The 13,229-nt window shown below is 41.1% G+C and overlaps 1 protein-coding gene across 3 annotated transcripts in view; it reads left to right on the top strand.

Moving 5' to 3' along the window:
* Positions 1-13,229, top strand: part of LOC142456729 (neuronal acetylcholine receptor subunit alpha-7) — a 106,237-nt gene that overhangs the window by 18,704 nt on the left and 74,304 nt on the right. The window contains exons 3-4 of one of the 3 annotated variants that reach the window (XM_075557961.1): positions 6,336-6,443; positions 6,543-6,587. In XM_075557961.1, coding sequence (XP_075414076.1) covers positions 6,336-6,443; positions 6,543-6,587 — 153 coding nt within the window. Of the gene's footprint in view, positions 1-5,614; positions 5,720-6,335; positions 6,444-6,542; positions 6,588-13,229 lie in introns of all 3 variants that reach the window. The other 2 variants (XM_075557963.1, XM_075557962.1) reach the window with 2 other exon arrangements.

Here is a 13,229-nt window from a genome sequence, read left to right as displayed (position 1 = left end):
TAAAGATGGAATCCATCACCTCTCTGTATCCATTAATCTTTAATCCTCTAGACATATGATGTTGCTTGTTTACTATTTTCATAGACAGAGGCAGTTCTAATGGATTCTAATTAGCTTTTCACACCACAGTGTCCCTTATTTCACATGTTGTCACAGTGGGGTTTTTTGGGCCAACATGGCAGCTATAAGAAGATAAATGGCTCTCTGGAGACTGCCCTCCCTGCCCCCCCCTTCACCTTCTTGTTGACGAGCCATGCTGAGACTTGTGTGAGCCTGTGATGCGGCCACTGCCAGTGGATCCACACAACTCTGCCCCCACCAGCCTGTGATCTTCCTGCACTCTGCATCATTGCATGTGGCTGCGTGAGTCTGAAGAGGGACTTATAGACGAGTACCGGAGGTTTGATTTGGCCTAGATTGGGATGTTTGCTTGTTTTGTAATTACTTCTTAATAGAAAGCTCTCGTTTACACATACATGAGTGTCACTGGATTGGTTTTGCTAGTCAACCCAGCCAAGCAGACATGTCAAGCATACAATGTAGAATTTCTGCCAGTTGCTGAGTATGTCTATTTCAATTATGCATTCTGTAACTAGAGCAATAACTTCAATCTTAGCCAGTTTGGGGACCCACTGAATCTACTGTGAGACGAACCTGACCTCTGCTAAAAACTTGACCTCCATATCCCACCACCAAGGCTGGTGGGCCCTCAGAGGTTTGGGGTCTCCTGGACTGTTCAGGTGTCAATTTAATCGGGTGTCAATTTAAAGATTAAGAGTGTTGGGGTGGAGTATAGGCTGTCAATCTGGAGATAGCCAATGAGACTTCTGTGAGCATGGCCTTCTCCTGAGAATTCTAGGAAATCTGGTACTTCCTCCTTGGAGGTGGAAGACATCCCTCTCTCTCTCTCCCTGCTACTCCCTGGGAGTCACTGTAGAAGACAAGCCACGTGGATGCAACCAGACCTTGGAAGCTAGAGAAGCCACAGAGAGACCCCTGCCAGCACTGAGATGTTTCCAATGACACTGGATCCAAAGACTTTCTACCTACCCACTGGCCTGTGATCTTCTGCATTCAGTGTCATTGCATGTGTTTCGTGAGTCTGGAGGGGACTTTATAGATTGATATCAGAGGCTAATATTGGACTTATGGACTTTATCTGGACTGGGCTGGGATGTTTTCTCAATGCTCATTTGCTCTTGTACATAAATCTCTTTCATATACACATATGTGTGTCCATGGATTTGTTTCTGCATTCTACCCAGACTAACATAGTATCTTTTAATGCCCCAAAAGTCTGACTACTTCCTTTTTCTCCAATTAGCAACCACTTTTGGAAAAGGCTGCAGACCCCTTTGGGCAAGGCTGAAGAAAAGCTGACCAGCATAATATGTAGACATAATAGTGGGGCCCTTCCTCAAAGGGATCCACCCTCCTCTTATTCTGGTGATTCAAATTAGACTTTCATTCAACTGATCTGGAATTCTTCCACTTGTACAGGTCATAAATATTTTGTAGTTTTCCTATCTATTTCACTGCTAGGGATCCCCTGCCTCAGTAATCAATACCACAAGTCCAAATGAGTCAGATGGTTATTATTACTTTGACTCTGTTGTCCATTGTGGGAACCACACTCACCTTGTCTTTGGTCATTAAGTATTGCCCCTTAGCCACTACTCCTGTGTGGCAAATCAGCCCTTTGTAGTTATGCATTACAATTCAATTAGTCAAATTACCCTGGTCAAACCTGACGCATATAGCAGCAATCACAGCAGTCTCCAGAGATGTTGGGGCTTCTTTCACAAATTCAATGCTCAATGTTTGGATAAGAAGTGCATCCTCTGTGCAGACCATTGGTGGGTCTATGGGTGTATCCTGATAAATGCACTCTAACATGCCTACTTCCCTAAGCCTTTCCATACCTTCTTCCATAGCATATTAATGTAGGTGTGGCACCGGGAGCACTGTCGCACAGAAATGTAAGACAGCAGTTAGAAAACATGAGCTGCTCCAAGGGGGAAAGAGGAGTCTGTCTGCTACCATAAAGACCTTTCAGAAAACCCACATGGCAGTCATTCTCTACCCCATGGAGGTGTTGTGAGTCAGTATGTCCCTGGCAGCGCGGGATCTTAGGCCATCTCTAAATGCTACAGCAGGTGAACCAAACGAAATATTTGGATCTTTTTAAATTGGCTCCAGCTTTAAAAATACTATTACTTTCTTTTTGTATTGAGGTTTTTCTCTGCTTTATTTGGTCATTGTTGTTGGGTTTTGGTTTTGTTTTTGCTTTTTGTTTCTGTTTTGTATGTTTTCTTGTATGTGAAATCCAGGATAGGTAAATCTTATAGGGACAATAATGGGATTAATAGTTTCCTAGGGGACTGGCAAGGGTGGTTGGGAGGAAACGGAGAACTAACAATGAGAACAAGACAGAAGAAAATGCTCTTTTTTTTAAATCATTTTATTGGGGCTCATACAACTCTTATCTCAATCCACGCATACATCAATTGTATAAAGCACGCTTATATATTCGTTGCCCTCATCATTCTCAAAACCCTCGCTTTCTGCTTGGGCTCCTGGAATCAGCTCCTCATTTCTCTTCCCCCCGTTCCCTCCCCACTTCCCCTCCCTCATGAACCCTTGATAATTTATAAATTATTATTTTATCATATCTTACACTGCCCAACGTCTCCCTTCACCCACTTTTCTGTTGCCCATACCCCATGGAGGAGATTATATGTAGATTCTTGTAATCGTTTCCCTCTTTCTAACCTTCCCTTCCCTCTTCCCTCCCAGTATTGCCACTCTCACCACTGGTCCTGATGGGTTCATCTGTCCTGGATTCCCTGTGTTTCCAGTTCCCATCTGCACCGCTGTGCACCCTCTGGTCTAACCAGGTTTACAAGGTAGAATTGGGATCATGATAGTTAGAGGGAAAGAAGCATTTAAGAACTAGAGGAAGGTTGTGAGTTTCATTAGTGCTACACTGCACCATGAGTGACCCATCTCCTCCCCGCTACTCCTCCACAAGGGATGTCCAGTTGTTTATAGATGGGCATTGGGTCCCCATCACATGCTCCCCTCATTCATGATGATCTGATTCCCGCCCTCCCCCTCCTTTGGTGCTTGATATCTGGTCCCCTAGACTCTTCGTGATCACACAGGCTAGTGTGCTTCTTCCATGTGAACTTTGTTGCTTCTGGGCTAGATGGCCGCTTGTTTACTTTCAAGCCTTTAAGACCCCAGACGCTATATCTCTTGATAGCCAGGCACCATCAGCCTTCTTCAACACACTTACTTATACACATATTCATCTTCAGCATTTATATGGGGAAGGTGATCACACGATGATGGTTTTTGTTCTTTGGTGTCTGCTACCTGATCCCTTCAACTTCTCATGTTAGAAGGAAAGCATAGGAAATAGAAGAAAGGAGTAGGAGGCAAAGGGTCTACAAAGAGGCCTAAATACAGACATGTACATATGTGAATATATTTATGTTTATGGAGGAAATAGACCTATGTGCATATATTTGTAGGTTTAGGAGTAGGGTAGCAGGTGAACATTGGGCCCCCTTTCATGCATTCCCTTAATACAAGAGCACTTTGCTCAGCTAAATGGTTATTCTGTGATACCCACCTTCCCAACATGATCGCTGAAGACAAACGTGTGCATAAGCACACGTGGTGAAGAAAGCTGATGGTGCCTGGCTATCAAAAGAGATAGTGTCTGGGGTCTTAAAGGCTTGAAGGTGAACAAGCGACCATCTAGCTCAGAAGGAACAAAGCCCACAGGGAAGACGCACACCAGCCTGTGCGATCACGAGGCACAACTCCTTTTTTTTAAGCATTTTATTAGGGCTCATACAACTCTTATCACAATCCATACACACATCAGTTGTGTAAAGCCCATCTGTTCATTCTTTGAGGCACAACTCCTTTGAACATGATTGAATTATTTGGTATGTGAATTTTATGTCATGGAAATTGCAAAAAAGTAAATAAATAAGATCCTCTCCTAACCTAGCCTAATCTCTTGAGCTGAAACATTGACTGAAGACTCTGGGTGTAGTGGACCCAGAGCAACATATCAGACTGATCCAAGTTTGTTTCCTTGCCTCATCGCTCCACACCCTTAATAACCATTCCCTTAGCCGTTCTCCAAGTACTTACCGCATATAGTCGAGTATAAGTCGAGTTTTTCAGCACATTTTTATGCAGTTTTTATGGTAAAATTAGGTGCCTCAGCTGATATTCGGGTCGGCATATACTCGAGTATGTATGATATTTGAAAACACTAGTAGTTCTTTAGGAGCATAGTGCCTCTCTTCCTTGATCTACATTTGTACTTGGGTCAGGCACACCTAGAGTATCACTTCTCACCAACGCTTCATCAATTGGTGATAATATTTTGGGTGTTTACACTGCTACCTCATGCAATGGATAAACATCACCCTCTTTACTAACAATAGAAAACTTATCTGTACTAGTGGGCAAGGTGCATGCCTGTGAGTTTGTAATACTGTCATGCTTGTGTGTAGTGATCCTGGAAGATATTTCACTGCTATTTCAAATACCAACAAGGACACCCCATGTGAACAGGTTTTAGCACAGATTTCAACAGTCTATAGAGAACATTTTCACTTCTGAGGACTATGAAGAGCATTAGACTATTATCAGATATGGAAAACTTTATGAATAGTAGTAGAACTTAATCAGATCTAGAACAAGAAAATCAGCCCCTCCAATTAGAAGAGACTGTGAAAGATCTGTTTGCTCAGTATAGAGTGGACCACAATGACATGGATGGAGTAAAGGTTTTGAGACTTTCATTTGCTGATGAAACACGATTCAGAATGAGAAGAAACAGCTGGAAAATCTATTAGTAATTGGATCTTGAATGTACTAAGTATGAATCTAGCAAAATGAAGTTGTAAAAATGTATGTTTGATTTTTTTAGCATTTTATTAGGATAAGAATTATAGGTAAACTGATTGACTGGTACTATTTACAATAGACAATTTGATTTTAAAAAGTAAGAGATGATCTTTGGGCTTCAGAGGCACAGTGTTGCATAAAAGACCTCAAAGTTTACACTTGTGCCATGAGAGAATGCTTTATTTCTTAAAATATTCTATATTAAAGGGCTGATTGCTAAAAAACTAAGCCCAGAATTTTATCACAAAAGTAGCTGAATTACAATGCCAACTGAATTTTCAACTCAGAATGCTGTCTGGTGCTAACGTGAGAACATTTATTGAGAAGAAATATGACCCTGAACCTTGGGGTGGTGATATCCTAGTGAATAATAAGGAATATGAGGCCACGGGGCTCCACATTCCATTGATCCACTTCAACCAACAGCACCACACTTCCCATTTGAAGGGAAGATTCCACCTTTGCTGGCTAATCAGTATAACTATTATGTCCTCCACCCACATTTGAAGAGATTAACATGCATACTGAGGTGGCACTTGGAGCTGTTGACGGAGCATTGCCTGAGGCAGATGCTTTATAAGACCAAACTCATTGCCATCAATTCCATTCCAACTCTTGAGACCCTAGTGGACAGGGTAGAACTACACCTGTGGGTTTCCAAGACAGTGACTCTTTACAGGAGTAGAAAGCCTTGTCTTTCTCCGGAGGAGCAGCTGTGGAGTCAAACTGCTGAATGTGATTAGCAGCCCAATGCATACCTACCATGCCTGGAGAGCTCCTGAAGGTAAGTCCCAGTAAGGTCACAGAATGTAAAGAGGAAACGGTATTTCCAATGAAGAAGTAATTGGTCTCAAAAAAGTCTCTCATGCAATCTCTAGCTTCATTTTTTCTATCACCAAGACAATATTTTCCAACTACTGTTCTTACTTCTTTGTTTCCAAGTTTTGCATTCCAATCACCAATGTTTATCCATGAATCTTGTGTGCATGTTTTATGAATTTCAGATCGAAGACTTGGGTAAAATTCTTTCATTTCTTTAGTGGTTGGTACATAAATCTGAATAATAGTGGTATGAATAATTTATTTGTATGTCCTGTCACAGACAGTGGTGTATTTCAAGATTGATCTTGAAATGTCCTTTTTGACGATGAATGCAATGTGCCCTGCCTCCTGAATTTATCAGCAGTAGCTCAGTAAACCATGCTATTCTGATTCAGCTTACTGATGCCTACAATAACAATCAATTTACATTTAATTTTTGCGTATAAATTGTTGAGTGGAAAACTCGTCTGTAAATCATTGCCTAATTCAAATTTTAAGAGATAAGAAAGAATAATAAAACTAAAAACTCCACCAGCCTCTGCAAATTAATATATTCCAAAACTATTTCCTCACTTTAGGTCTCTTCTAGCACCAAATTCGATCAAATGCTCTTTCAGCATTTTTGCAGCATGCACGCCACTACATGGGGGAAAATGGACAAAAAAGTGGGGACCACAGGCATAGAGGTTGGGATTTATAATACATAGTTTTTGAGGGACATAATTTAATCAATAACACCATAGAAACCCTACTTATGCTGTTTTCTTCTTTCATCTTTTTTTTAGGATGAGAAGAACCAAGTTTTAACCACAAACATTTGGCTACAAATGGTAAGTTAACACAGTGGCAATCCCCTCTCCCTTCTTTCACCATCCAGTCTTGCCCACAGACACTTGTACTTGGTTTGTAAAGAGGACCGAGGGTCCATGACAAGATCAACCTATTACCCCGATTCTACTTATGGCAACAGTGAGATTGAGAGTTCTGCTTTTCAGTGTGAGACTGAATGCTGCAGTGCTGGGCGTAGACTTGTATTTGACAACATAGCGATTTGGCAAAATTCCAAAAATAATTCCTGTAATGCAATGCGAATTGTGCTCCTCAAAAAATATGCGTTATTGTCCTGGTTTCTATATCTGTAGTTGTATTCCTGTTTGGAAATAGCATATTTCTTTGGTTATCTTAATGAGGTTATATAGAGTAGGGCAGATTCTAAACCTAATCCTTTCTAAATTATAGAAATAGCAGAATGGACAGAGACTCAGGGGAAATACTCAGGAGGAAGACACAACAAGGAAGGTCCAGGAATGACAAAAAATTTCAGGGAAAGCTTCAGGCTATTAACAAGGAAGAAGGAAGACCCAAGTCCTGATTTCTTACTTAGAACTGAGAGACAATTAATTCTTGTTTTATAAAGCCAACACACATGGCACAGGACTGCACTAGATCCCCAGTGTTCTGAGTACCAGCCCTCCCCTGTGCTTTCCACAGGAATTCACGAGAATCCGATGGGACTTGCCCAAGCCAGAGCTCTTTATGCTTCCTGTTCTACAAACACCTACATGAATTTTGAAAGGCTATATTACATTCACAGACTTTTATTTGGACATATAAAATTCTAACTTTTTAATTTTAACCTTTAAAAACAGAACATTTACTCTGTATTTTAAGCAGAATTCAATTCCACAATTTAATATCCATAAAATTTATTTTAAAATATATGAACAACCCCTCTCTATCATTGGAAATTTCACGGAGCTCCTTTTCTTCATTGTGCATGTATTTCTATATTGCTTTCTTGCAGAATTTCATATTTGTAGGTAATTAGTCACTCTGATTATCACAAACTCAAACATTTACATAAAGTTATTCCCTCAGATCATAACTTCTTGTTCCTTACAACTCCAAATGAGAGAAAAGTGCCGAAGTCACATGGGAACAGGTTAACAGCACACTTGATCCCTAGGAAGTGGGTTATAAATGGCAAGTGTGGTGGGGTTCACTAAGTTGCATGGGATTCCTAGTGTCTGGACATTTTCAATATCCAATAAGAAGAGGCTGTTGGAAGGTGTTAGGCATCTGGGATCCTCTGGCAATTGGGTATCTGTGATATAGCCCAGGGCTATTAGAGCCTGATAAAAGAAGTAGTTGGAATATGGCTAAGCAAACTGCTTATGATTTGGAATTGAACATTTTTTATCAAGAATTCAAAACTGGATATATATAAATTATATATCCCATCTCCAACTGAGAAATATGCACCAGGAGTGCAGAACTCTGGTAGGATTTGCTCTCACTGTCTAGCCACTTTCTCACCACTGTTGTGCTTTGGTGCCATGGGGTTGGTTCTGGTCAACTCTGTACAACAAAAGGGACACTGCCCACTTCTGCACCACCCTCACAATTGTTCCTATGCTCGATCGAGCCCATTACTGCAGCCACTGCAGCAGTCCATCTTGTTGACTGGCTATCTCTTTTTCACTAGCAAACACTGAAGGGGGGAAAAAAGCATTTGTGAGATAAATGAATAAAACAAGCACTCAAGGTGAATCTAGGAAGGACTAAGATATATGATACAAAATGAAGCCAATTTCCAAGTAACATAGGAACACTAGTGTCAGGTACAAGTCTGGGAACTTGGGAGTAATGGAAAAGATTATTATTATTATTATTATTATTATTATTTAACTTAAAACTGGCTATTTCCCATGCTCCTTATGTTTGGAGGTATTGTTGATATATTTTCCTACAGAAAGAGAAAAATGTCAGTTAACTCTGTATCCCTGTTGCCCAGATTCCCTAGCCCTCTGTGAAGGATTGGTCCTCAGCAATGTTTGGCCATGCTGAGTTTAAAAGGTCATTGGCGTCTATGTAATACATATTAGATCATTGAGTTTGTATGGTCTATAAGTAAAAGTCCTTGCTCTGGAGGATGTTACCAGAGACCTCCGAAGTTCTTTCAAATGCAACTTAATTCTAATTAAAACTTTCATTTTCAGAATTATCAGCAACTTTGTTTTAAAGCTCACATATTATCTCTTTAACTTTTTATTTTGAGCACCTAACATGGGGACAATGTGGAACTAGAACCTGTAAGAGACCACAAGGAGTACGGTTCTACTTTTCAGCCGTTTACAGTCACTGTGTCATTAACACACCAAGAAAAAAATTAAAATAGTATGGGCAAGTAACTCAAGTGGAGATGGGTGGAGGCAGACTGGTGGAACCCATAAGTGGTGCAATGTCTGCATTTGGAATCTAGCACATGCCTTTGTCAAGGACAGCCACGCATTTATCTGGGAAGTAGCATCTGTAGTTCATAAAATTAATAACTCTATCTCCCAACTGAATTTTTAAGGAATCACAAAAACTTGGGTTTAGACATACCATATATCCTTGAGTATAAGCCAACCTGAATAACAGCCAAGGCACCTAATTTTACCACAGAAACTGCATTAAAAATGTGCCGAAAAACTCGGCATTTATACAAGTGTATACGGTACCTTAAAAGTTAAGGTGATGACCCGGAGCTCCAAGAAGTGAATGCAACATGCTGGCATAAAGCTGGGAACCAACAGAGAGCTCTGAGGAGCCGGCCCCAATCCCAGGTATGTGGATAGCCCCCCTCCCTGCAGAAGAATTCACTTCAGAGGACAGCACTGAAGCTACAGCTCAGGGAGAAGGACATGTCTGATCAGAGCACACAGGAGCAAATGAAGGGAGAGGAAGAGAGAGTGTAACACATTCTGGCCCACCAAGCCCTGAGATGATAGTCCCACTCAGAGCAGCCAAAGTACAGAGAGGACCAGAAGGCCGGCCCCACTATGAGACACAACATCTTTCACTGACCCATAGCCCTAGGGGGGACAACACTGGAGACAGTGGGGGAATTGTGCCCTATCTGACCCCACCACACTGAAGTGAAACACTAGGAGTGTGCAACAGAACAACAGCAAGGGGAACAGAGCAACGAAATTTCCAGGGAATACCAAAAATAGACTTTGGGGTCAGGGCGTGGCACCCCATCAGACTCAACTGGAAAACACTCCTAAAGGTCAACAAACAGAACTTGAGCGATTTACAGGCTTTTCTTTCTTTGTTGTTGTTTTCTTTCATTGCTTTGTTTTGCTCTGTCTTGTTTTTTGTGGATATTATTGTCTCTGAAAGTCTATCTAGATAAGATAGGTGGGATAAACAATCTGGAGGAGAAAATAACAGGACTAACAGTTCCAGGGGAACACAGGAGAGGGGGAGGTTGGGGGGAAAGAAGTGGGTGTTAACAAACCCAGGAACAGGGGAACAAGTAATCTCTAATCAATGGTGAGGAGGGTATAGGAGACCTGGTAGGGCTTGATCAATGGCAATGTAACTGAGAGGAATTACTGAAACCCAAATGAAGGCTAAGCATGATAGTTGGGACAAGAGGAAAGTAAAAGGAAATAGAGGAAAGAGCTAGGAGGCCAAGGGTATTTATAGAGATCTAAATGCAGACATGTACATATGTAAATATATTTATATATGAAGATGGAGAAACAGATCTATGTGCATATGTTTATAGGTTTCGTATTAAGTTAGCAGATGGACATTAGGCCTCCACTTAAGTACTCCCTCAATGCAAGTACACTTTGTTCTATTAAACTGGAATTCCATGATGCTCACCTTCCCAAAATGATTGCTGAAGACAAGGCAGGTGCATGGACAGGTGTGATGAGGAGGGCTGGTTGTGCCTGGCTATCAAAAGATAAAGCATCTGGGGTCTTAAAGGTTTAAAGATAAACAAGTGGCCATCTATCTGAGAAGCACACCAGCCTGTGTGATCATGAGGTGTTGATAGGATCAGGTATAAGTCATCAAAGAACAAAAAATCATATTGTGAATGAGGAGAGGTGCAGAGTGGAGACCCAAAGCCCATCTGTAGGCAACTGGACATCCCCTTACAGAAGGGCCGTGGGGAGTTGATGAGCCAGTCAGGGTATATAGTGTAACACCGATGAAACATATAACTTTCCTCTAGTTCTTTAATGCATCCTTCTCCCCCCCCCCCCAACCACTATCATGATCCCAATTCTACCTTACAAATCTGGCTAGACCAGAAGATGTACACTGGTACAGATAGGAACTGGAAACACAGGGAATCTAGGACAGATGATCCCCTCAGGACCAATAATGAGAGTAGAGATACCAGGAGGATAGGGGGAAAGTAGGGGAGGAATGGGAAACCGGTCACAATGATCTACATATAACCCCCTCCGTGGGGGATGGACAACAGAAAAGTGGGTGAAGGGAGACATCGGCCAGTGTAAGACATGAAATAATAATAATAATTTATAAATTATCAAGGGTTCATGAAGGAAGGAGGTTTGGGGAAGGAGGGGGGAAAATGAGGAGCCAATACAAAGGGTTCAAATAGAAAGCAAGTGTTTTGAAAATGATGAGGGCAACAAATGTACAAATGTGCCTGACACAATGGATGGATGTATGGATTGTGAAAAGAGTTGTATGAGCCCCCAATAAAATGATTTCTAAAACAACAAATTAAGGTGATGGAAATTCTGGCAACAGATGATGGTGATGGTTGCATACCAGGATTGGGATCCTTGGGGAATGGTCCATGTGCACAATGTTAATTTGAAAAATATGGACTGATCTGTATTTTTTTCAACAACAAAAAGTTATCTAATCAAAATTTGTGCACTCTGGTGGACAAGATGTTACCATTAACAGGTCTGGAGAGCTTTCCTAGGCCATTGATAAACTTGCATTTCACTGACTAGTACTTTCTGTGTGTTGGCTCATGACCAGCTGGCCTAACCCTAGCCTGCATGATGGACACACCAACAAAATGCAGCCCAATGTTGTGGGCTACTAGCCATAGTTAAGAGAGCAAACAAATATGTGGACAGGAATTTGAGAGAGAGCTAAGAAAATTACTCTCAAAGTTGTTTTCTTCTTTCTCCTAGAGTTTTGTGTTGCTAAATTCTTGTTGTGAAAAACCTATAAATCTATGTGATTTTTTTCTTCAGGGTCATATTCACTGAACAGGATAGGTTTGTCGTGCATTCCAGGCATGTGCAAGTATAGAAACGCCTGCTCGTAGAAGCAGGAGTCACGAGATCCAACAACACATTGCATTGGGTAGATTGCTGCACAAGCTCTCATCAAAATATTGCAAAGCAGGGTATTTTCAGTTCCTATGCATATGAAAGTTAGACATTGTATAAGGAAGATGGAAGAAGAATCAGTGTGTTTGAATTATGATGCTGGTGGATACTATGGAAAGTACCATGTACTAACAGAAGAACAAACCAATCCGTCTTGGAAGAAGTGTAGCCCTCAGAGGCCAGGGTGGCAAGACTTGGTCTCACATGTAATCAGGAGAGACCAGACCCTGGAAGACACTGTGCTTGGTAAATTGAAAGGGCAGAGAAAAAAAGAAGGCTCTTGATAACCTGGATGGAAACAGTAACCGCAACAGAGGGCTCCAACCTAAGAACAATTGGGAGGATGGTGCAGGAGCAGGCGGGGCTCCATTCTGTTTTACATATGGTCACTGAGTCAGAACTGACCTTACAGCACGATCCACAACATGTAATTCTTTCTTCAGAGTCAAATGCACTGCACAGTGTAGATTTTCCATGCATTTAGAACAGTGGTTCTCAACCCGTGGGTCGCGACCCCTTTGGCAGTCAACTGATCCTTTCACAGGAGTTGCCCAATTCATAGCAGTAACAAAATTAGTTATGAAGTAGCAACGAAAATAATTTCATGGTTGGGGGGTCACCACATGAGGAACTGTATTAAAGGGTGGTGGCATTAGGAAGGTTGAGAACCACTGATTTAGAATAAAAAGAAAGAGGAATAAAAATATTAATAATAAAAATTTCCCTTGACATACAATTTGTTGAATTTGCTTTCCTTTTTCTCTTCTTGCTTTGGCTTTATAGGACTTTACAGATAAACTGGATAAGGGAAACAGGCATATCTTATCTTATTGTGCTTCAGTTTATCGTATGTACTGTGTTTTTCACAAATAGTAGGCTTGTGGCAAACTTCCCAGCATGTGTTCACCTTATGTCTCATATTGTGGTAATTGGCTTATCTCTTTGTCTTCCTCTTCATATTCTTAGGAGAAACAGTCGATGTGTTTTCTCTTTAGCTTCTGTGTTAGACAGGGTTCTCTAGAGAGACAAAACCAAATTGTGAATAATTTCATACAGATAGATATATAACACAAGAAATGAACAGTTAAATTATAAAGCACTACAAATGGCTCAGTGCAACTCACTCCCATGAGAGAGTTGTGAGACACTGGCAGGCTGGCACAATAAACTAACTACCTCAGCTTCCCTTTATATTTGGGCAGGCCTATCAGACATATTCTGATTGAATCCATAAAGAAGCAATGACAGAAGCCATTTCATTTTCTAAAGAGAAAATTGAGCTATCCAAAGACTAATGTATGTTTTGAAAAC

The sequence above is a fragment of the Tenrec ecaudatus genome, chromosome 9 (assembly GCF_050624435.1).
Source record: "Tenrec ecaudatus isolate mTenEca1 chromosome 9, mTenEca1.hap1, whole genome shotgun sequence".
NCBI classification, from domain to species: domain Eukaryota; kingdom Metazoa; phylum Chordata; class Mammalia; order Afrosoricida; family Tenrecidae; genus Tenrec; species Tenrec ecaudatus.
Note: the sequence above shows the minus strand (reverse complement) of the source record. Positions and strands in the feature narration are given on the sequence as shown.